General features: G+C 53.8%; 1 protein-coding gene across 1 annotated transcript in view; it reads left to right on the forward strand.

Moving 5' to 3' along the window:
- Nucleotides 1-24,953, forward strand: part of KSR1 (kinase suppressor of ras 1) — a 143,878-nt gene that overhangs the window by 98,290 nt on the left and 20,635 nt on the right. The window contains 11 exon segments of the mRNA XM_081115643.1: nucleotides 1,393-1,540; nucleotides 5,491-5,949; nucleotides 5,952-5,954; nucleotides 10,567-10,627; nucleotides 13,865-13,948; nucleotides 15,409-15,470; nucleotides 15,569-15,675; nucleotides 18,808-18,976; nucleotides 21,165-21,206; nucleotides 23,603-23,657; nucleotides 24,432-24,480. Of these exon segments, the coding sequence (XP_080971769.1) occupies nucleotides 1,393-1,540; nucleotides 5,491-5,949; nucleotides 5,952-5,954; nucleotides 10,567-10,627; nucleotides 13,865-13,948; nucleotides 15,409-15,470; nucleotides 15,569-15,675; nucleotides 18,808-18,976; nucleotides 21,165-21,206; nucleotides 23,603-23,657; nucleotides 24,432-24,480 (1,239 nt within the window).

The raw sequence follows: 24,953 nt of genomic DNA on the forward strand, positions 1-24,953 counted from the left end.
CTATGCTTAGCTGTGTCTCATGGCAGTGCAGTGACGTGTTTTCGTGGCAGTCACCTCACAAGCCACTTGAGGCCAGGGAGATGTCCTGTTTTGTGTGTCTGCTCCTGGCTTGGTATCACGTGTGGCTCAAAGTAATCAGAACCAGAGGGGTTTCTTCCCCTTGGTGAGGGGAAAGAGCACAGCTTTGAAGCAGTTAGGCCTTGATTCAGATAATCCCTCTTTTTATTAGTTTTCTATAGCTGTGTAACAAATCACCACAGACTCGGCGGCTTAGAACACCCGCATTGATTAGCGTACAGTTCTGTAGGAAGAGACTGGATGGAGGAGTCCAGCCCAGCTCAGCTGGCTCCCTGCTTAGGAACTCACCAAGCTGAAGCCGAGGTGTCAGCCAGGCTGGCCTCTCACCTGGAAGCTTTGGGAAGAAGCCATGTCCAGGAGCATTCAGGTTTATGGCAGAATCCAGCTCCTGGTGGCCATAGGTCTGAGGTTCCCCTTTCCCTGCTGATCATTGTGGGGCCAGTTTCTCCTAGAGGCCACCCACATTCCGTCCCATGTGGCCCCTCCATCTTCCAAGTCCGAGTGGTGTCCTTTTCCCACTTTGAGTCTCTCACTTGAAACCTTGGAAAGTTTTGACGGAGAATTAAATAAAGTGAGGTAGCAAGTGCCTATGTGCCTGTAGAGAGTTAATTCTTTTTATTTTTTTTTTCAATCATTCAAGGATACATCTTTACCGATTTTAGGGAAAGAAGAAGGGGGAGAGAGGGAGGGAGGGGGGGGAGGGAGGGAGGAAACATTGATGGGAGAGAAACATTGATTGGTTGCCTCCCATATGTGTCCCGACTGGGGATGGAACCTGCAGCCTTTTGGTGTATGGGATGACCCTCCAACCAATCAAGCCGCCCGGCCAGGGCGAAGGCTAATTCTTTTTAACCCTTCTCTCACTAAGCCCATTTTATTTGAAACCTTGTCTGATTCAGATACAGTGCAGCAGAATTGTAAAGGGCCGTCTTTATCTCAAGTACTATCATTCTAAAAAAAAATTGCCATGATTCATCATTTTTCTGGGCAGAGGAGTAAAAAGAAACAAGAGGGGCAACATGCCCTGATCCAAACTTTTCAGATTTTTTTCCTTCCTTCCCCCATCCCCCACCCTGAGGCTTAGGCCTCACTACTTCAGCTGCTGTCCCTGGGAGGGGGGGCCGGTTGGGACGAGAGCTGGCTGCCTGAGTCCTCAGACAAGTGGTGGCCTCAGGTCGGAGGCTGGCCCACCAGCAGCTGGCCCCTGCCACTCAGCAGGGAGGCCGGCCCTGGCCGGGGGAATGAAGAGGGCGCCGAGGGCGCGGGCCTGCCTGGCTCTCACTGGCTCTGCCTGTCCCTTCTGTGCTTCCTCAGGAGATCCTCCGAGAGCTCACGCTGGATGCCCTGCTGGACATGAACGAGGCCAAGGTGAAGGAGACGCTGCGGCGCTGTGGGGCCAGCGCGGAGGAGTGCGGCCGCCTGCAGTACGCCCTCACCTGCCTGCGGAAGGTGACAGGCCTGGGTAGGTAGGGCCTGCCTCCCAGCACCAAGGCCAGCCCCTCGGCTCCCCCTCCGTCCATCTCGGCCTAGACCCCCGCGTTTTCTCCCCAGGCCTAGCCTGGTTCCCTGGGGCCACAGCCTTTGCTGAGGATGATGGGGGTGGGGCAGGTGGGGCCCAGGGTTTCTGGGGGAGCTTGGAAAGGCCAGGATAGACATTCAGAAAGTGTGCGATGGGCCTGACCTGAGACAGAGGCTCTCCCCAGGTCATAGGGCTCAGATCTGGACTGGTCTGGCCGTTGCTGACACAGAGAGGCTTTAGCCATTGTTAGAAACCCCAGGCTGGTCTGCGGGGCGGGCCCTGTATGATTTCCCCTCTTTGGAGCACATTTGTTAGGCTCTGTGAACCCTCCAGCAGCTTCCTGGGTTCCAAGCCCCCTCCCCACCCAGGCTCACCCCCAGCCTCTCCCCACATCTCCTGTCCTCATCAGCTGCTGTGCTGTGTGCTCAGCCTGAGCCAGGCAAGATTTGAGAAATTGCCCAGCGTTTCAGCCCTGAGTGTGTGTGTGTGGCTGCTCCAAGCAAAGGATATAATCCTGGCATTAGATGCGTTCCTGGGGAATTATTCGTTGGCTTTCTAAATCTTGCCTTGGAAACAGCTTCAAATACCCTGACTTTTAATGCTCCCACTACCAACCACACAGATAAGGCTTTGAAATGAGCCTAATGAGTGGAATTAGCCACGGTTTTTAATTATCTCAGCCACCTGTCTTTTCTCTGGCTGCCTGAGGCTTCTGGAAGGCACTGAAGTTTGTATTCTGCCTGATTATTTTCTCGGGGGATTGAGCTTAATTTCTTCCCTGCCCCATTGCACCAAGTTCCTCCTCTGAACACAGAGCTGCCGTGGAGAGCTTCACTCGGTTCAGAAAACCTCCACATGCCAGGCCTCCTGGCAGATGCAAAGAATAAACATGATGGAGACGTGGTCAGCATTCTGGTCCCCACTTTACAGAGGAGGAGACTGAGCCCAGAGAGGGAGGCTAAAGACACACAGCAGTTGGTGGCAGAAAGGGGATTTAAGCCTCAGTCTTTGATGGTGGTGAGTTTGTTCCCACATTGTAGAAGTTTAAAAATACTTGCAACCCAACCTGGAATCTTGGGGGTGACTTGTCAACCCTCCCTCCTCCATGGGCCTGAATTGTAAAGAATTAGGGAGGAGCCAGCTGTCGAGTGGTGGCGACCCATGTGTGTTAGAAAGGCTGCTGCCTGCCTGTCGTGGATGCCAAGACAGGGAGATCACTAACTTATTAAGCACTAATTTATTAAGCCAGGCACTTGGCACACATGTGGCAACACCCTTTTTAGAGGTGGTGGTAAGCTCCTTTAGTAGCTGGAGCATTGGACACACTGGGCATGCTGTCTGGGTTCCCACACCTTGTGCATAGCAGAGCTGGGTTTGGAACTCAGGCTCCTTCCCCAGAGGGTGCTCATCACACTGTGCCCAGGAGTAGGCCTCTGGAGAGAGTCTTTCCCAGGTTCTTCTCTCTCATTCGATCTCAGCTGTGGTGCCTCTACATCCCCCAAAGGATCCTGGTTGCACCCCACCCACACGGATCTGTCCAGTGGCGGCCACACTCCAAGGACATCTGCCAGATGGGCAGGTAGCATTGATCACCCTGTCCCTTGGATCGTGCAGGCTGAGTCTTCATTGCACCCAACCAAGCTTGGCGAGAGCAGCCTAGTTGCAGCCTAGCTTAGCCACTGACAACCCATAGGAGCTGGGTCAGTTATTTAGCCCCACTGTGCCTCAGTTTCATCTGTAAAGTGGAGGTAAAACAACACCTTTTATAGGGTTGTTGTGAGGGTGAAATGCTAAGAATAGAGCCTGTGACATGCTAGGTGCTCTTTTCAGTGTTAGGCTGTCGTATGATGGAAAATGTCAAAGTCATTTCCCTGTGGTCTCTGATATTAAGAAAGGTGAGGATGGTTCTCTGCGCCAGTGGCTGGGAAATGGGAATACCATGCCTGCTGATGCTCCGGGTTCTTCTTTCATAGCACACATCGCTAGTCAGTCCCCAAGCTCTTCCTACTGAGTGACTCCAGGGTCATTCCAAGAGCCACTGCCAGTGGACTGGTGCTGGCACGTACAGCAAGACCCACCTGGCCTCCCTGAGCTGGCTCAAGGCGGTGGTCATAGCCAGTAGGCAGTTTGGAGAATGTGGGGCTTGTTTCCTTTGGTGGCAGACTTACCCATGGACTCATGGAACTCATTCTTTCATTCCCTGACCAAGAAACATGTCAGTGCCACCTGTAGATTAGCTTGTAAGTTAAAGTTTAAGTCGTGGCCGCAGTTCCAAAGGAGCCCTCAGACTGAGGAACTCATTCCGCCACGTCGGTTCATGAATAGTCACCGTGTAGTGAGGTAGGACGGGCGTTTGGGGGGGGGGGGGGGAAGGCACAAAGAAACCCAAGAACTGCGAAGGCCAGTTTCTCTTCACTGTGCCTGGTAAATGGCTGTGTGGGCGAGGCTTGACTGCCTCTGAGGACAGAGAGCTCATTGCCTCCCAAGGCTGTGCCATTGTAGGTTATTCAGAATTGATGCCCTGTGGGAGGAGGCCAGTGCTGTGGGGACAGCGGACTCGGTTCCCATCCCGCCACTTGCTTGGCTGTCTGACCTCGGCAGCATGCGTGGCCTCCTGCAATCTCAGCAACCTTATGTGCTGAGCGGACGGAGGGAGACGGTGCAAAGCACCGAACAGAAGGATCCCAGGGTAGAAGTCCATTTTGTCTTGAGTCAAAATCTACCTTCCTGAACTGTCTACTCATTGATAAATATGAGGAGGGAGGTGTTGCCTCCTTCCCCACAACAGGGTCTCTAGATGGGGTCCTTGCTCCCTGCCCCCACCTCTTCAGTATCTCTCCATCTCGTATAAGGTTAAATCTACAGTCCTTAGCAAGACGTCCAAGGTCCCTGGTAGACTGACCCTCCAGCTTCATCTCTGTCTTCCTGGCTTGTCCTGACCCCTCCAGGCACATGGAACTCGGAGTAGTTACCAGAGGTGCCGTGTACTCCCTACCTTTGCATGTGCTGCTCCCTCTGCCCGGTGCACCTGCTCCATCCAGCTCTTCCACACCTGGCTCAGCTCAGGTGCTATCTCCCCTGGGAAGCCCCTGGTCCCAGGCTATTTAGGATCCTCCTGCTCTGTGCTCCCTCAGTCCCCATCCATGTCTGTGTCAGCACACAACTCACTGTGTTGAGTGTCTGTCACCCTCATTGGACTCTTTAGGCTCAGTGGATGTATCTTTTTTTATGCCTTGATACCCGGCGTCCAGCATGTGCTTGAATGAATGGACAGACTGTGCCATTGAGTTGGAGCCCCACAGAGCGTTGAGGCCTCAGCAGCCTCAGGCAGAGGTCACTGTAGGGCCAGCCGAAAGTCATTCGCAGGCTTTTCTCAGAAGTAAGCAGCTGTTGATTCCTTTGTAGCTGGATCTCTTTTCTAGCAAATTTCCAGGGCAATTTGCTGTTGGAAGGTTGGTGCAGTCCCTTTTCCTAACATTTGAATTTTCTTAAAGTGGAGTTATCCCTCTACACACCCCAGCTTCTCTTCCTAACTCTTAAAAGAGCAGTCACCACTTCCCTCTCTGAAGTCACCCACTTTGGAGCTGGCTTTTCTGGCTTGCTCCCCACTGACCTGCCAGCAAGAGCCCAGCATGAGCCAGTGCCCTCTGGACCTCATTTGCCCTCTGTAAAACGGGACAGTAATTCCACGCCATTGGCCTCGTGGTCAGCTAGAAAAGATGGGAGAAGACGCATGTGTGTGAGAGGCCTTTATAAACCAGAGAAAGACTGGTAGTGGAAGCCTTCCATTAAGGAGCTGTGCAACCTTAGGCAAGGTGTTTAACCTCTATGGCCACCTCACCTGTAAATTCCTCTAGCCCCAGCCTCCTATGACTCGACTTCTTGGCCCACAGGAAGGGAACACAGAGAGGACTCAGGCTGGAGTTCATTGGATGCCCGGCGGGAAAGTGGCTCAGGGCCTTCCACGGACACCCTCTCACCAGCCAGCCTGCCCTGGCACCCAGGGAGCTCCCAGCTGGGCAGGATGAGTAGCAGTGGCCAGGGCCCACGCTCCGTCTCTGTGTCAGCTCTGCCCACCTCGGACTTCCCAACCCCTGGCCCCAGCGAGGGCCTCTCGGACACCTGTATCCCCCTGCACGCCAGTGGCCGGCTGACACCCCGTGCCCTGCACAGCTTCATCACCCCCCCAACCACGCCCCAGCTGCGACGGCACACCAAGCTGAAGCCGCCAAGGACACCACCCCCACCCAGCCGCAAGGTCTTTCAGCTGCTGCCCAGCTTCCCCACGCTCACCCGGAGCAAGTCCCACGAGTCTCAGCTGGGGAACCGCATTGACGAGGTCTCCCCAATGAGGTAAGTGCTCCTGCCAGACAGGTGCTGAGTTTGTCGCCCACTGAAAGTTTTGACTACAGTTTTCTCATTATAAAGGTAATATAGACTCAATTGAACACGGTCATAAAATCAACTAATATATAAGTATGCACAGTAAAAATGAAAGGTGCCCGTGTCTTTTAGTCCACTCCCCAGACTATCTTAACAGCTTGGGGTGAATCCTGCTAGATTTCTTTGCAAGTGCTTACATGCATAGACACACACATACACAAATGAAATGATGCCATGTGTCAGTCAGGATAGACTGAGTTATGCTGCAGTAACAAATAATCCCCATATCCCTGGGTCTTAAAGATTTGTTTCTTGCTCCTGCTGCCTGTCCATCAAGGGTCAGCCTCATTCCAGGTCCCAGGCTGATGGAACCAGCCACTGTCCGGAACATTCCACTGTGGCAGAGGAAGAAAGATTTTTAGATGTGACACACTAGTGATTAAATGCTCTTTCCTGAAAGTTCAAATCACCATTCACGGTCCTACCCAAACAAAGGAACCAAGAAATGTAACTGACTCTCCCATGTGTCCAGAAGAGAATGGAATATCTGGCTGAAACCTCTAATGACAATCACAAAACCATGTACTCTGTTCTGTAACCTATTTTTTCAACTCACCTTGATATTTCTGAGAATTTCGTGTCGGTACATCTTGAAATACCTTATCCGTTTATTTTTAAAAATTTCCTATCTGTGTATTTTAAATAGTAATAACAGTCACATAGTCCAACATGCAAAAGCTTTCTAGTTCATGTAGTTCACTCATCTTTGTAGGGATGTATAGTATAAAGTGAGCCCCTACCATTTTTCCTTAGTCGCCCAGTTCCCCTTTCAGGGGCAACCAGGTTTTTCTGTATGTATTTATAATTATTCAAATACCTTAGGTTTTTCACATTTTCGTACCATTCCATTGTATAGTTTAACTGTTGATGAACACTGAGTCCATTGTCGTTTCGTTATTACAAAAATTGCCCTTGTCAATATACCCTCGTGGGCAGGGCAGAGAAGGAGAGCACTTACTTTGTCACCTTGTACCTCTGCGGGTTGGCTGCTTTCCTGACATGGACACCCCTTTCCTGGTCATGGGTGGGCTTGTTCCCCTGTCCCAGTGCAGGCTGTCTTGGGTCCGCCCCTTATGGGATGGATCCTGGACATCTCTGGTGGTTTTGGGTGTGTCACCCAAGGAGGGAAATCCTGATCAGGCTGTCATGCTGGGGCCTAGACTGCCCCCGCTCCTCTGGAAGGGACTGCAGCCTTCCCCCATAGATCCCCTTGTCTCAGAGAGCACAGTGATAACTGCTGTGTGGACACGTGGGCATGGGTGAGTCAGAGGCACCTCAGTGGGCAAAACCCAGGGTGTCTGCTTCTCATTTTTCCTGAAAAGATCATTGGGAGTGCTCTGGTCTCATCCTGGCACCAGGCAGAGAACAGGGCCTCGGGCAGATGTCACCCTGCCTTAGATCCCAGAGCTGGTGAGCTGGCCTTGGCCCCTGGGGTTCTGAGTCATGTCACCACAGAGCCACCAGAGTGAATACTGACATGGACTCTCAGGCCACCCTGCTACCCTCAGCGAGCCCCTAGGGCAGGCTGAGTGTGGCCTGGGTTTCCCCAGCTGTCTTCATCCCTGTGACAGCGTTGCTCAGGGCATGTCCCCACCTAGCCCTGCTTGGAGGTCACGTTTCTGGTCTCACAACTGTTCTCCCTGCCCTCCTGCCCCAGCCATTTTCTCTCTGGCAGACTGAGCCCTCCTCCTGCCTGGGCCCTGGGCACCCTTCCTCCCAGGGCTCTGGGCAGGGCTTCTCCACTTACAGGCACATGACCTTGGGGGGCTCTGAGCCTGTTTCTTCAGCTGTGAAATGGAGGAAACTTTTAATTACCAGGCCGGGTGGCAGTGAGGCTCAGAGAAGCTGATACCTTAGCGTGAACACATATAGCTTGATGCCTACTGGGGGGGCCCGGGGGAGCACTTATAGCCCTTCCCATTGAGGAAATGTCCCCACATTCTCTCAGCCTTCCTACCCCATGCCTTCCATGCTCAGAATCCTCCTCCGAGCACCTTGCCCACTCCCTCCCAGGGATGATATTCTGGGGGACACACCGAGCCAGCACGGCCACCTAATCCTGCTTTCTCTCTTTTTTGTCTTCTCCAGGTTTGGTAAGAATGATTCATTTTCATCCCCTGTGCCACCGGGAGCTACGTTTGTGCCGCTGTCCCATCGGGGGTGGATTTCTCTGACCCCCTCCTAGTGCACTTGGCCTTTCCATAGTCCAGAAGCAGAGGTGCTAGGAGCTGCCTCAGGAAGTAACTCTAGGACAGGTGGCCTTCACATGACGAGCTGGCCTCAGCGCAGCCAGCAGCTTCTCTGTGTGAAGCAGGGACCTTAAGAGTGTCCCAGTCCGTGGACAGTCCCCACGGCAGGCCCTCTTTGTGCCTTGCCCTCCCCGAAGGTAACCTCTTGCAGGGAGCGTTTACCTGCTGGACTGCCGTGGGAACCCACACTCCTGGGAGGGAGCTACTACCTGTCTGGTGTAGGTGGACATTTGCCACCCGCAGACCCCAGCTGACGTCTCGGGACCCGTCTCCTCAGGAGACGGATGTCCTTGGCGGCAGGACTGCGGATCCCTCTGAATGAGGCCCTGAGAGGTTTGCCCCCTGCGGGGGGGAGGAAGCGGGCAGCCCCGATCTCCGTTCCTGCTCTTCTGCCTCCGGGCTCTGCTGCGGGGTTTCTCTCTCATGGGGCAAAGCAGAGGATAACAGCGAGCCTCTGGAGGCTGCTTCTAATTGTCTCAGTGGAGATGCAGAGATGTGTATTTTGCTTGAACAATGTAGCAGTTTTTCATCCTATCCTGAGCTGGCTCTGCAGAGCTGAGGAGGGGATGTCAGGCACCGAATTTGCCAAATTGGAGCCAGCTTCAGGACCACCACGGAGGCCTAGGGTGGGGAGGGAGGGAGGTTGCTCTTCCCCTCCCCAGGGCACAGGGCCCTCACATAGCTGGCGTCCCTAGGACCGTCTGGCCCTCTTGTCCTCCCGGTTGCTGTGGTGATGCAGGGTCCACACCAGTGAGGCTGCTTCTCCAGCTTCTCCAGCGGGAAGGCAGGACGAGGCCTTCAGGGCCTGTATTCTATCTAGTGAGGGCCAGTATCCCGTGCCTGTGGCAGACATTGCAGATCAGTCACAGGTTGTGCTCAGAGATAGATGGTTGAAATCTCACTTTTCCACAGTCTGTTTCTTGGGCTGGCAGCCTAGCCCCTTTTAGACCCACATGTTTTGATGGCTGTGCCTACTGACTGGAGCGAACCCCAGGAGGGAGTTGGAAAGAGTCAGCCCATGGCAGATGTGCTAGAGGGAGCTGCAGGAGGGACAGTTGTGGGTTCCTGGTCATCAGCAGGGCAGCAAAGGGCCTTTTGGTCCTTGGTGTGGGAGGAGTCAGCACCTCCAGTGTGCCCTTCTTATGGTTGGGTATGTGGTACTTGCCCTTACGTGAACCAGCACTTGATGAGCACCAGCCTGTGTGCCAGGCCAGCACTGAGAGACACAGGAGGGTGCAGTGGCCTTCTAGGTGTGTGGTGGAAGGGCTGTTGACTCAGAGGACCCGGGATGGCCACAGATCCCTCAAGCACTGTGAGACTTTTCTGGGTCACAGGCCTCTGATAATTGGATGAAAGTCTAGAACCTCTTTCCAAGGAAAAACACACAACTTCCTAATTACCAGTCCAGAGGTTTCCCAGACCTGCCCATGGGTTCTGTTGAGAACCCTGTTCTAGGAGGAGATAGGCAGTGCTGAGCATGGGAAGGAGGGGATGGGAAGGAGGGGTACACAGGTAGATGAGGAGAGGGAGGGAGTTGGGCATGTAGGCTGCCAGTAGATGGAGGAATTGCTGTGGACTCTTCCCTCACTGCCAGCCTGTGATGCTATAAACACTGGGGCTGCCTGTTCTGGGGAAGCCAGATTAGGAGGAGAGCCCAGAGTGCCCTCTAGGGAGATAGGCAGAGGGGCACCTCAAAGCCCATGGCCTGAGACTTCCCCAGACTCAGACTGAGTGCCAGGTATAGCTGGGCCACGTGGGAGCTAAAGCTTCACCGTGTCCTCGCTCTGCCTGCTGAGACCTGCAGCGGTTGCTCTCAGCAGCAGCATCAAGGCCAGAGAGGTACTGGATGTGCTACGTGGCTAACCAGCCTTGAACCCCTGCCAAGGGTCAGACAGCTTCCATCCACTTAACGAGAAGTGACCAGAATTCAACCCTTGCAAGCTGGTAACCTGTGGGTGCATCCATGAGAGAGGGCGTGTGGCGGCCTCCGCCCTCACAAACTTTGCCTTCTGCCCCTCAAGCTGGCCTTCCCCAGAGACGGTCTCTGAACGGTCTGCAGAGGCCGGGCAGTAATGTTCATTAGAGAAGCCAGCCACATCGTCCCTGGTCTAACCTGTCCTGTCCCTATTTCAATAGATGTGGTTTCAGGGATGTTTCTCTGCCATTCGGTAAGTTTTCCTGCCCATCTAGCCTGTGATCTCTGACATAGAAGGTCACAGGCACAAGCTGTCCCTACAGTGCTTCCTCAGCCTGCCTGACCTCGCTCTTTCCCTGCAGATCTCCCACATGGATCCCCGCAGATGGTACGGAGGGACATCGGGCTCTCAGTGACACACAGGTAGGCCCAGACGGGGGGGTAGGGGGAGGTACAGCTGGGCTGGGACCTGCAGGTGCCGGGGTCGTGCTTCCCATCATGGTGGGGTGTGATCTGATCCCTGTTTCTCAGGGCTCTTTGCCTCTGTTCTGTCTCCATCACCTCTGTGGATACAGCCCCGCACCCATCCGGAGCCCCTGCTTGTCACCCGCAGTCATATGGACTTGTTGGGCCCTCCCCTCCACCTTCATGGGTCTCTTCTTCAGTCTGCTGAGGGCAAACACAGGTCCCAGGAGAAACGGGGTCATCTCGGGGAGGAGGAGCCAAGAGCTTCTGAGTCCAGCTGGATATTGTGTGGATATTACAACTGTCCACGTGGACATCAGAGCCCCATTGAGCTTGTTGAAACTCCAGATTCCCAGGCCCCATCCCTGAGGTCCAGGCCTGCAGGGCATCTGGGTTTTCAATAACTTCCAGTGACTGCTGCTCATGCATGTTGGGGAGAGCTATAGGGGCCCCGTGCAGGACCCGGCCTGGAATTCTCACCCAGAGAGGGGCCTGAGAGTGCAGCACTTTCCCTGAAGTCTTGCAGCCAGTAAGATGGTGCTTGAGCCCTCTGGCTGGCACCCAGGCACCATTCGCAGCCTGTGGGAATGGGTATGCCTGTGCCTCAGAGCCCCCAGGTCCCTAGCACCACAGACAACCAGGTAGGCCCTGTGAGTGGAGATTCAAATGCCTCCCTTGGGCCTACCCAAGGTACCAGTGTGATCGTCCCAGGTCCAAGCGAGCTGCTGAGAGCAGGGCCTTTCAATTTGGGAACCCTCCCCCATGAGCTGCACACCTGTGGTCAGCAACCTCTCTGAGCCTCAGTTTCCCCCTCTGCAAATGGGACTTCCTCCGAGTCATGCGTGCCTGAGCTTTACACGTCCAGTGGTGGGGAGCACGTGATGTTAACCTTTGCCTCTTGCCTGAGAGAGGCCAACATTTTCCCAGGGACACCGGGATCAGCAGGTTCCTTTGTTTCCTTTTTGTCTTGGCTGCTCCTGGTTTCACAGAGGGTTTGAGGCCGCAGCAACCTGTCCTGAAGTCTATCCCAGACTACTGCTCCCTTCCCCCTGTGGCAACTCATTCTAGAGGCTGCTCCCCGAGCAGGGCAGCAGCACCCCTCTCATCTGGCAGTGCCAGGTACCCCTCCCACCCCTTCCAGGTTCTGGGCTTGGGTGCCATCACAGGCACCCTGTTGGGTTTTTTTATTTTTTATTTTTTTTACCTTGTTCGTTTTTTAAACCCATAATTCAGGCCCCTTTCAATAAGAAGGTCTAAAGGTTCTTGGTTTACATGCCCTGTCCCTGTTCTCAAGACTTTTACCCAACCCCCACCCACTTCCCTGGTACCTGCCCTTTCTAAGGTCCAGACCCAACTATTAATCTTAACCTATTTTCAGGATTTTCTAGTGGAGGTCATCTCAGATACCACCGAGCTGCTCCTCTTCCCCTGGTGCTGACACAAGAGGAGATTAAAGCCCAGAGGAAGAGAGGGTGGGCCCCAGGGAGGCAGGATCAGGGCTCCTTAAAAGGCACTGACTCCCAGGAGCTGGGTGCCTTTGTCCTGGCTCCCAAGAGCTCCCTCTTGGCTGGGTGGAGACAGTAACTCTTATACACCTCCTCCGCAGTCCAGACACTCCACATTCACACAGCACATGTGTGATCCTCCCCAAGTCACTGTGAGGTGAGAGTGCAGGCCCATTTGCAGAGGCTCCGAGGTATCCCACAGCCAGCAGTCCGCAGGATTCAACCTGGTGCAGACTGATCCTGGAACCACGCTCTCCTTCCCACTCTGCCCAGTGCAGAGGCTGTGCAGGACTGAGTCCAGAGACCTGGGGCTCTCCCCTCCTGCACAGCAACTCTGAGCTCAGGGAAGTCAGCTAACCTCTCTGAGCTGGTCTCCTTGCCTGTGTACTAAGAATCCTGGAGCCGCCTAACTCCCAGGGGTTGTTGTAAGAATTGAGTGAGCTAATTTATGGATGCATTACAAACTGCTGCTCAAATACTATTGCTGTTACTGTGATATACTGTGCTTTTAAAAATCTGTTCCTTCAAACTGTGAGTTCTTCCTGCCCTCGGGCCTCACTCACCACCCTATGGACTGGCTTTGGGCTTTTTCTCTGGAGGCCACCACCCACTCAGCCCCCATCCTTCCAGCCAATCTCTCTCTTGTGCTTTTTAATTTTTTGAATTTTGGTTTTGTTTGGATTGAAATACCTTCATACATTCAAGATTCAATAGTATAAAAAGGTACTGTATATACATACAGAAAAGTCCCCCCCTGCTTGTGTCCCTGTCCTGCAGTTCCCCCTGTAGGCGTATCTCAGCAGTTTCTTGTGTCCTCTAGGGATATTTTTATACAAGCAAGTGTGTATGTATTCTTCTGCCTCCTTTCTTGTCTTCCCATAAATACTGCATATATTATACACACTGTTCTGTACTTTGCCTTATTTTCCTTTTTAAATTGGAGCATAATTTATAGTCATGAACACCACCCAGAGGACGGTTCAGAGTGATCCAGCCCCCAGCACGTCATCTCTGGCCCTTCCCAGGCGGTAGTGCCACCACCCAGAGGTTCCTCTTCACATCTGTCATCACAGATGAGTGTTTCTTGCACTCAAACTTCATATAAATGGAGTCATACAGTGTCATCCCTTACATTTTTCACTGGCCATATAATTTGGAGATCATTCCATATTTGCACAAAAAGAGCACCCTTGTTTTATTTTCTGGCTGCCTGGTGTTCAGTTGCGCGGATGGACTGCACTTTCTGTGGTGCATCACTGATGTATACACCTAAACCACGCGTGGATGGTTTCCAGTCTCACTGCTACAAATATGCTGCACTGAGTAACCCTGTCCACGCATCATTTGACATCTGTGGGCATATCTGTTGGATCAGGTCCCAAGACTGGGATTCTGGGTCAGGAGGTCTGTACACTGGTCCTTTTGGTTGCTGTTGCCAAGTTCCCGCCAAAGAGCTGGCATCATGACCATACCAACTTTGGGATTTTGACAATGATGACTTTGTGGCTGGGAAATCTGAATGGTGGGGGGTGGGGGGGAGTGGGCCCTGCCCTCCCAGGAAGAAAAGGTGCCTGGGGCTCTGGGTTGGAACTAAGTCTCCTGGTTTCCCTGGGCTGTTTGGGGACCCTTCTCTGTCCAGGCCCTGGTCTCCTGGCCCATGTGAGTGTTTCTGTGTGTCCACCCCCTGTAGGTTCTCCACGAAGTCCTGGCTGTCGCAGGTCTGCCACGTGTGTCAGAAGAGCATGATGTTTGGAGTGAAGTGCAAGCATTGCAGGTGATGGGTGGAGGGTGGTGGGGGTGGGAGAGGGAGCACACTTTATACTTGTAGTTTAGTCACAGTCCTGCTCATCAGTTATTGGCCTTAGGTCAAGTCAGAGTTCAAAAGGTTCCCCTAAGCCTACTATTCATGATCCCATTCAGCAAACCAAGGAGCTGTCAGCCCTCTCCAGGGAGATTAAGGAAGCATCAAGCAAGGCACTCCCAGAATAAGGGAATATTTGAGGTGGGCTTTGAAGGATGAACAGAAGTTTGCCAGATGGACCAAGGAGGAAAGTGAATTCCAGGCCAACGGAGTGTCTTGTACAAAGGCAGAGAGGAATGGGAGGACTATTCAGGAAACTGTAAGGAATTCTGAAATTAGCCTTATAAGGGACAGGAAATTGGGTCAGGCCATGGTAAAAACAGAGAGATGGCTTGTGGTTCTTATAGAAGGAAAAAATGCAGATTATGTACAAGTCTGTCCCCTGCTCTCTAGCTGCCCTCACCTTACAGAGGGTCGACCTGGAGTCTCTGCTCCTGCCCACTTTGCCCCTGCGTTGCTGTGTGACTTGGGGCAAGGTGCTTGCCCTTTCTGGGCCCTATTTTTGTCATTTATACACCCAGGAAAATGATTCCAGGTCTCTACCCATCAGGAATGCTCCAAGAATCTGAGCTAGTATGAGCAAGGGCATGTGGATTCCCATGAGCCTGAAGGTGATGGGTCTCGTCCATGCCAGTGGTTAAATTGTGCTTTCCTGACGACTCCTGACCACCGAGGAGATGCCAGAGCTTCCTCTCCAGTCTGGGTCTGCTGTGGCTCCTGGCCATTTGGCTCCCTTTCAAGTAGTGCCTTTCATGTGGGGAGGGTTACTCTTGAGCTCAACACTGCAGTTGCAGCATGAGGCTGTCAGGGCCCCAGATGTAAGCCTGTTCAATCAACGAGAACCCCGAGACACAGTGCAGCAGGCAGGACCAAAACGAGGACCCAGCCCTTTCCACTCCCAGCCCCGCCCTGTGGACCCTCCGAGCACACGGCCCGGGCTGGGATGCAGTGGGGGGGCTGCCCCTGCATCCGTGCGTCCTTTGGTGGTGCAAACATTCTCCTTCCAGCTTACCTCATTTTGCAAGTTCCCATTCCTCTGGGGCTTTCTGAACGTGGGTGGAGGGTCTTCTTTCTCTGGAAAAGAGAAGCAGCTGTGCAATCCACTTGCGACAAGTTCAAATGGGTATGATCCAGCCTGCTGTGCTCTGAGGACTGACAGACAGCAGCGGGAAGGTGGTCATGCTCAAAGATCGTAGCTGTCAGTATTGTTCACATCTGTTCTACATTTCTGAGCTAATGTCTGGAGAAATTTGTGGAAATGGGGGCAGTCAAGGGTAAGGTGCACAGGGCAGCCAGGCATGCTTCTGCGCCCCTGTGCGGGCCCAGGAAAGCCGAGTGGCCCTCCACACACTGACCCCTGCCTTCTTCACCAGGTTGAAGTGTCATAACAAGTGCACAAAAGAAGCCCCCGCCTGTAGAATATCCTTCCTTCCAAGTGAGTGCTCACCCGCCCTCTCCTCTGCCTTCTGAACTTGGGGTGAGTCTGTCTTTAGCCCAGTGTGTTCCCTGCTGATGGTCCCCCTCCCTCTTCAGTAGCTAGGATTCGGAGGACAGAGTCTGTCCCTTCGGACATCAACAACCCAGTGGACAGAGCAGCCGAGCCCCATTTCGGAACCCTCCCCAAAGCACTGACGAAGAAGGTACGTTGGGCAGTGGCCCAGGGGTCTGTTGCTTCTGCCAGGAGAACCGCCCACCCGAGGTCCCTCTCTCTAAAGCCCCCCAATGCAGAGATCCAGCGTGACCATGCATTCCAGATCTGTGGCCAGAGGGTGACCGCCAGGGATCCTGTCTGTAGCCATTTAGCAAACTTCACATTTGTAGTTCCGTGCCTGTAACACTCCCCACCCCCTTTCCTTTTTGAGCTGATATTTCACTGACTGTGAGTCAGGAACTTTTTCCCAGTGGTGTTTCCTCTGAGCCTCGGAGTAGTTCTAAAAGGATCATACTAACATCACCTCCGTTTTACAGACGAGGAAACTGAGCACTGGGCTCCCTGTGAGTGAGAGATAGGCCCAGCCCCAGAGCCTGCGCCTCAAGTCACAGTGCAGCAAATGGGCCTTTGAATGTAATACGTGTCTTTACATAGCCGGGGGCTGGGCTTCTCTCCTAATGCACAGACGCCCTCTGCAGCTAGACAGATTCTCGAAGGCCTGTGTCCCCCTCGGAGGGTCTACAGACCTGTCATGGGCCCCCATGCACAGATGTGCGTGGTATCTGACAGCCACCCCTAACCTGGAGACCCCGGAGTGGGTGGCCGCCCCCAGGCTGCCATGGGTGTGGCCGTGTGTTTCAATTATGTTACATCCCAGCCCCAGACTAGGGCTCAGCATGTACTTGCCTCCCTGCTGAGGGGCCAGGAGACTGGCTGCTCCATGGCTGTGTCCAGCGTTCAGTGGCTTGGGCCAGCCTGGGTGGAGGTTTGGGCAGAGGGAACGGAGACAGGTGGTGTGACCAGTTAACAATGGGGACCCTGAAGATGAAGCTTGGGGGACTGCTCCAGGAGAGTCCAGGGCTAGCTGTTGTCATACAAAGGAGGCCAGCTGCACCAGACCTGATGTCTCTGGGCCCACTTGTGTCTTTTCTCCTGCCTCTGTCTGCCTGGCATCACATTGTCCCTCCAATGATGGCATTCCCACCAGGAATGGAGAGGGGAATAGAAAGATGATAGGATCCACAGTCCTGGGTTCAAGTCCTGACTGTTTCCCTTTGTTCTGAAACTTTGAGTGAGTGCCTTTCCCTCTCTGAGCCTCAGTTTTCCTATTCTGTAAAGTGGGGATGATCTTCATTCACAGGGTATTGTAAGGGTAACGAGAGAATGTTCATGAACTTACTTGTCAGGAGCTTTGCCATTGGTCACCTGTGCTCACCTTCCAGCCTGTCCCAGCGGGGCTCAGTTCCTCGGTGGGATGCCAGGCCCCCTGATCTGCCACTCCCCATCTTGCCCACTTGTTTCTGCACTTGCCTTCTCCTCTCCAGCTACACCAAGTGCACCCCCTCCTCACACCGTCTTCGCACGCCCCTCACTCACCTCGTGCCCATTCACACCCTGGCGTGTGCATGTCTGCATATGTGCCCATGTGGGCACCCACCCCTCACCCTCCCGTCAGTTCTCGAAGCCCGCTCAGGGTCCCTCCTCCTCCATGAGCCCCTCCTGCCCACACCTGCTCCGCCCTTACCCAACACAGAACTGGGTCTCATCTCACTGAGAGCAGAGACTGGGTATCAGCCTTCCCAAATCCCCTATTTATGGTCATTACCATAATGCGAGCCAGCAGCCACCGAGTCCTCACTCGGTGCCAGGCCTTGCGCTCAGGGCGGTGTGTTTATCCCATTTCTCTCACAAGGGCAGGCCTGTCTCTCTGACCTCTTCTCTAGCCTCGGTCTCCCATTCTTGCTCAGATAGGCTCTGCGCATTCCCGCCTCGGGGCTTTTGTGCCCACTGTTCTCTGCCTGGAGCACTCTTCCCAGCATTCACACCGTTCACGTTCTCAGGGCAGCCTTGTCTGGACACGGCCTGAGGCACAGCCCCTGGCTGCACACTCCCTGCCCAGCATTCCTCGTGACCTGGCATTGCATGGTCACTTACCTGTTTGCTGTCCGTCTCCCTGCTGCAGGTGCTCTGGGGGCAGGGCCATGTTGTCTTAATCCTGCTGAGTCCCTGGTGCCTACACTGGTGCCTGGCACACAATATGCAGTGGAAATGTTTGTATTGAATGTTAAGCAAATGAACAACCCTGTGAGGTATCAGCTGACGCCCCCATTTTATAGATGACACTGTGGCTCAGAAAGGTGGGGTGGTTAGTCCAGGGTCCCGCAGGTGCTGTGTGGAGGAGCTGGGATGCAAACCTACCTTGGAGTGGGATCGGGAATAGTGAGGGCTCAGTGGATCCAGCTCCCTTCCTCTCCTTAGCTTGCAGCCCGGTGTGGGCTGTCCCTGGGCAGTGAGGCCCAATGCATGGCTTTGGTGGGTTTCAGAATCAGCCGTGCACCCCAGAACCGTTAGGACCTGCGGAAGAGAAACTTGTTGAAGTTAGCATTTAACTCAACTTGGCACCAACTTCTTTGACCAAAGAATTCCTTCCCCACCCACTGCTGTTCGGGTCTGGGAAACAATGGCCGCCTAACACAGAATCAATCCCCCTGTAGCCTTCTCTCAGGTGCTTCTTGGGCTTTGCTGGGCCCAAACCACCGGGTGGGCCTGCTAGCAGTTCTGCAAAAGAGTGGAGGGAGCTCGTTAGGCACCTACTGTGTACCATACACTAAATAAATATTTGTCAGAGGCTGAATTTAATTCATTAAAGAAACCCTACTATGTGCTGGCTCAGAGCCAGGCACTGATAAGCAGGTATGGTCCCTGCCCTGCCCTCACAGGACACAGTGATGGGAGAGACATTCTTCAGAAAACCAGCCAAGATACCTGCAGTTGAAAAACCATAGTTCAAGTGCCATGATGAAGAGTGCTGGGAGCTATGGGAGTATAAAGAGGAGGAGCATGGTCCCAGCCAGGGCTCAGGCAAGGCTTCTGAGAGGACAGTGTGTTTGAGCTGAAATAAGATGAGCGGGAGTCCTCTAGGGGATGGGCACTGAGGTGAGGATCTCCCTGTGCCATTCTTCCTGCAAATATCAGACCAGGAAAATATCAGGGTGCCCTGGACTGACCTCTTCATTTTTACGTGGGGAAGGGGGGCGGGGGGTCCCAGCAAGGGTGTGGGAGGCAGGCTGGGCAGGGCAGGGACAGTGCCTGCCCACTTCCCCTGTCTCTGGTCCTGCAGGAGCACCCGCCAGCCATGAACCACCTGGACTCCAGCAGTAACCCGTCCTCCACTACATCTTCCACGCCCTCCTCGCCAGCTCCCTTCCCAACGTCGTCCAACCCATCCAGCGCCACCACGCCCCCCAACCCCTCGCCCGGCCAGCGGGACAGCAGGTTCAACTTCCCAGGTACCATGCTACTGGGCTTTTTTGGGCTCTTAGGGATGGGGTCGCATGCCCCTTCGCAGCACACCCCAGCGTGCTCGGGGTCAAGCACTGCAGCCACTGAGCGCGTGTGGCGGGCCAGGTGCTTTGCTGAGCTTAATTGCATTACCACATATAAACTTGATAACAGCTCTGAGGTAGATGCTGTTATTGCACCCATTTTACAGATGGGAACACTGAGGTTCGGGGAGAGGAAGTGGCTTGCCCCGAGCTGCACAGCATATAAGCATTAGAGCCAGGATCAAAGTCAAGTGTGTCTGACACGAAGCCTGTGTTCTTGACGTAATTCCTGTGCTGCCCTCCTGCACATGCCTGGCTTCTACTGGACATTGCTCCCTCACGCGGGGCTTCTGTGCTCCCAGGAAGCATGACAGGCAGCATGGGGAGCAAGGGCAGGCCCAGAAGGCCTAGGAGAGGGGATCCCAGCCTCTGTCACTTACCTGCTCTGAGATCTGGACAAGCTACTTAAATGGAAGTGTTTGTTCCCTTTACCATAAAACGGGAGACCCCTGAAGTTGGAATCAGGCTATCCCCCGTGTATGGATGACACTGAGTCCCACAGGGGCTTACATGCTGGAGCAGACCTGACCAGAGCTAACCTCTGACTCTACCACAGCCAAGGCTGCCCTGGGGTCTGTAGGGCCAGGACCCCTTCCTGTTGGCCAGGCCTGGGGTGTCCTACCTCTCCAGGGAGAGGAGTGGAGCCCACTTGTCCATTTGAGGACTGATCCCCAGGCTTGGCCTCCCTGGCAGCTCCTAGCAATAGTTCTTGGCCTTCAGCATATTTCAGTTGGCAGCCTGGAGGAAGGAGGGGGTGGCTGGGATGCTCCAGTTTGCTCCTGGCCCAGCCACAGGCCCACTGCCAGCTTCAGCCTGTGGAGTCCAGGTCAGGTCCCACCTGTCACTGGCCCCTGAGGCTCCGGGCCCAGGAGGACAGACTTACAGCTCTTCTTGTGCCGAGGGACCCCCAACTGGGGCCAGCAGGAGGCCTGGCAGCCTCTCTGATTCCATCTCAGCAGGATTCTAGGGACTTATTTGGGGGATGGTGAGAAGCTGAGATTTTGTAGGAATCTTTTCTCTTTCGCTCTCCCTTCACCTTATTCAGCACGTGACTGGGTATCTCCTGACACTAATGCATCATCCTGATCCTACCTGTCCCCTCCCTGCCACTGAGTGATGGCCTCTTTGATTAACCTCTCCCTCCCATTCTGCTTTGTCATTAATATGCTCTGAAACTGGACCTTTTGCTAAACCTCCTAGTTTGGGTTTTTCTAAAAGGAAGGGCCTGTTTGAAAAACAACAGCCACAGAGAATAAAGTCCTTTGTGTGATGTCAGCCAGCATCTCAGCTTTCCCTCATGTCCCCGGCCTGGGCCCTCATTGTCCCCAGCACAGAGCCCTCACTCTCTCCAGGACCTGTTATCTCTCTGGTCGAGGCAGTGTCTGGGCCTAGGCTGGCGGTGGGGGGGGGGGGGGGGGGGGGAGTGTTAGTCTGGGATAGAAACTCCTGCCATTCACCCACTCTGCTGGGCAGGAGCATTTCAGTTTATCTTCAAGGATAAACCTGGGGAAAGGTTTAAAAACCCCATTTACAGTACAACTGGAGGTTAACCAGCTTCTCAAGGTCCCAGAGCCTCATAAATGGTAGAACTGGGGTTAGAAGCATGATGTGTCCAATTGCAGATCCCCAGCGAGTCCCTTCAATCATCCTGAAGAGAGGATTTTTTTTCCTTTCTGGATGGTGAGGTTGAGTCGCAGAAGCCTCAGCACCACGGTTAAATGTTTTTGGAATCATCCCTCCTCCCCCCTCATTGTATTTTACTCTCCTGGGATCGTGCACATTTCACAGAGAAGCAGGCCTGAGAGGTGAATGCAGGGGGCCAGAGCTGTGCAGCAGGGTGGCGGCGGAGACGGTCTCTGAACCCGTCCTAGGTGCAAGTCCCTTCACTCCTTGCGGCTCCTGCCCACACCTGCTTTCTCCCAGCTTTTTTTCTCTACGCTGCATGGGTCACCCTGTCCTGGCCAGGCCCCCCTGGGGCATACCTGCCCCAGCCCGATAACCAGCCCCTCCCTCCCAAGCCCACGCCTGTGTCCCCTCCCTCTTCGCTTCATTTGCTGCTCTGTGTGTGACTCACCTCCTCTTCTGTTTAAAGCTGCCTACTTCATTCATCATAGACAGCAGTTTATCTTTCCAGGTGAGTCCTTTGCATGGTTCCACTAACTGCCCTTTGCTGTGACCCCTCTGTCCAGCCCACCTGGGCGCCCTCACCCTGAGCACCTTGGAGGTGCTTGAGCCTCCCACCCGCGTATTTTGAGAGCTGCCTGTCTGTTGAGGCTGGAAAAGGAGGCAGGGTGAGTAGTAGACTTCACAGGGGCAGTGCCTTGCTGGGAGGGACCTTGGCATCCATCCTGTCCAGCCTCTTAGAGACTACAGGCAACTTGTCCAGGGTCACACAGCCAGGAGGTGGCAGAAGCTGTTTGCATAATGGGGGGAGAGGACTTTTTGCTGATGCCTTATGAATATCTGTCATGGTACCTTCCTCTGCACCATGACAAGGAAAGTGCTACACAACAGAGGGAAAGGCAGTTTGGGAAGGTCTGCGGGCGTCACTTACAGAGCCTTGTCGCACAGCGCCACCTGCTGGCCATGTATTTGAAATGCCTCAGTGCAGGAAGTTGAAAGGAAAATTCAATTCAGCTAAAACAATCTCATTGATTCCCTTCCACAAAAATTTGTTTTGCGCACCTACAGTGTGCCAGTCTTTGCATTTGACCATATCCCTGCCCTCCAGGCATTTATACAATTAGTCTTATTCCTCTAGCTGAAGGTGACAAGCTTTATTATAAGTAATATGCAGCTTTAAATCTTAGTTTAGCCATGTGAAGTTTCTGTGTGTTTAGGTAGCTCATTGTTTTTCCTACGTTAAACAGGTCTGTCCTGAAGTCGCGATGTTTTGGTTATTCCAGGCTTTTCTGTATCCCAATGCTGCTCTATTAGGGGAGTAACTTGGAGCATTTGTATGTCTTAGAGGATCATCCATATGGCATCGCAGGTGTTTGCAGGCTGGCTGGGGCCAGGGGCAGGCTCCCCCAGTTGCCTCTGTGGTTTCATACCAGTTTTTGCTGTGGATTCCTTCCAGGAGCCTCCCTAGTTACTAGCTGTAGGATGGCATACAGGGCAGACCTAAAAACATGCCTCTGATTCCAGGAGGGCCCGTTTTGCCCTGAAGATACATTGTGGGAGGCGAGAAAACTACATTTCTATTAAAACAAACATGGACATGTTTTGGAGCAGAATGCAATATACTCTTAATGTTTAACGCAAAGTATGAGGCTTCAGAGACATTTTGCTCTCCCACCGGGAGTGCTGCTTCTCCCTGAACACCCCTCCGCCCCCTACACACATGGTTTTCTTCTGTGGAAACATCTGAGTGGTGCTGGATGGTAGAAACGTCAGGCCACCCTGGCAATCTGTGGACATGATATAGTGGTGTCTGGAGGAGGCCTCAGTAGTGGTTGCCAGGGCCTGGGATCCCCCAGAAACCACGCACAGGATGTTGGGCACTTGTGTGCTTTTTCTTGATAAGAAGGTCCGGCGCCTCTATCAGATTCTTTAAGTCTGTGAGGTTCCGGAGACGTTGAGAACCTATGGTTCAGATAACCTTCAGGGGTAGCCTTAGAAAGTCCTAGAGGAGGGTCATGGGAGGTTTTATGGCCGACAGGGAGGCTCTTTGTCCTAGAAGGCAGGGAGAGGCCGCTGATTAGCATGAGCCACTGCTAACTCTACTGTCTCCTTTTGCTCGTAAAAGAGGAAGGAGTGAGGGGCCCACCCAGCCCTTGGGCTGCCAGCCTCCCCGAGTGCTGCTGGAGGGGCTGGAGAGAAGGGAAGGAGGCCTGCAACAGAAGCAGCTATGGAGGGTTTGGCCTGTAACACATTGATTTCACCCTGGGGTGACCATCTGTCTAGTGTTCCCTATGCAACTTTCAGTGCTAAAACTGGGAAAGCCCCAGGTCCAAGGGTCAGCCGCAGAAGATGTGTGAACTGTGCATTTCTTCCTCTCCCCTGAGAGCTGTTTACCAGCAGACCAAACCTGGAAGCCAAGGGGGCCGGGCTCCAGCTCCTGCCAGAAATTCCCAGAAACTGCTCCAGGCACTAAGTGTCCTTAACGAGCCACCTGTGAGCCCTACCTTCTGCCTCTCCTGGCCTGAGTGAAGGAGTCTCACTACTTTCAAGGGCTCTTGCCACCAGCCCTGGCTTCCAAGCAGAGCAGGAGGGTCTGGCACACATCCAGTAAATAGTAGCCCGGTTTGCTTACACCACTTGCTTGTTTGTATAAAGCAATCTGACCACTGAGAAGTCTCAGCCCCCTCGCCCACCTGGGGCCCCCTCCTGGGACAAACTAAGTGCTCTAGAGGGTTGGTTTTAGGAAAAGCAGAAGTTGGACTTAGTGGAAAGGGCCAGGGGGACACATGTATAGCCCTGCGAGGGGCTGCTAGGGGAGAACCCACTTCCCAGCATGTGAGCACTGTGTCTTTTGGGGGGAGTGGGAAGGTGGTCTCATGCTTTGTATTTGCTTTTTGTTTCCTCCAGATATTTCAGCATTTCCACCGGCAGCCCCGTTCCCCGATGCAGCGGACAGTACCCGGTAGGCATTCCTATGTTGTCCTCTTTCTCCTTCTTGGGGACTTGTGACAGCTGGATCCATATCCATGACCGTCTCCCTCCACCCCTTAAACCTCTGACCTCCCACTTGGCACATTGCCATGTACCTGGGCCAGCCAGGTGGCAAACTGGTTGGGCTAATTCACCCTCTAGGCCCCAGCCAGGTTTTTATTAGCCTCTTATTGGTGCAGTCAGCACTGGATGGGGCTGTAAACCTGACCCAGGAGGAGGGGGCCAAGGATTCTCAGGGTTATAGAAACTACTCAAAAGCTCCTCCTTAAGGAGCCCTTGCTCAATGTCAGGTCATGCTGAGCACCTGACTCGTGTTCCCAGGTAGGTATTGAAGTAGTTGTCATCCTCAGTGTACAGAATGGGAAAGCCAGCTCAGAGAGGTTAAGAAATTGCATAAAGTCACACAGCTAGGATGAGACAGAGCCATTCTAAGTAGAATTTCAAGTTCTGTGCTAGTGTCGGAGCCCCCTTACTGGCTGTCAGATTTGAAAGGGCCTTGGTGGTCACTGCCCACCCTCATCCCCACTACCCTCTGGTTAGTCTGGAGAAGGGAATTGAGGCCTGGTCCTCAGCTTCCTGACTGTTTCCACAGCATCCAGACTGCCTTTCCCACAGCCAAGCAGGTCAAAGTAAGGATCCAGGCCTGGCGGCCTTTTCTCAGACCCCACATGGGGATTCCCTGCCCACCTGAGAGTGGAGTGGCCCTCCCTCAGGGTCTCCTTGACACACCCTGTTTTACTCTTAGGCTTGATGACCAGCCGAGAGCAGACGCCCCGGAGGATCGTGAAGTGGAGGTGAGCCGTAGACAATGCCTCCCCTCCCCTCTCCTTTCCTCTCCCCTCTGCATCTCAGCCCGGGTAGCAGCTCAGGCAGTGCATGGGCGCTGGGCCCTGCAAGGGCCATCTCGGGCCTACTGCAGCAGATGTGGGCAGATGTGCTCGGCAGGGAAAAACGATGAGAAATGCAGCAAAGCAAGCTTCCTTTTGCTTTTCTGTTTTCGAGCCTAAAGTAAGCTCTTAATTCCTATGGTTCCACCCCCAGCCTGGAAGCCTGGACCCCAGCCCTGGAAACTCCTCTTCAGCCTGTGTAGGGTGGGGCCATACATCTGTTGCAAATCTCCCCAGATGACTCTGATTGTAGCCGGGGCCAAGACCACTGCCTTGACCCTTGAATCATAGTGTCAGCTGAGCCTGGCTCCCTGCAGTGCCAGCAGAGTGTTAACAGACTGATTGATTCCCGCCCAGAGGAGAGTCAGAAACTCTGCATT

Source organism: Miniopterus schreibersii, assembly GCF_964146895.1.
Source record: "Miniopterus schreibersii genome assembly, chromosome: 16".
NCBI lineage: Eukaryota > Metazoa > Chordata > Mammalia > Chiroptera > Miniopteridae > Miniopterus > Miniopterus schreibersii.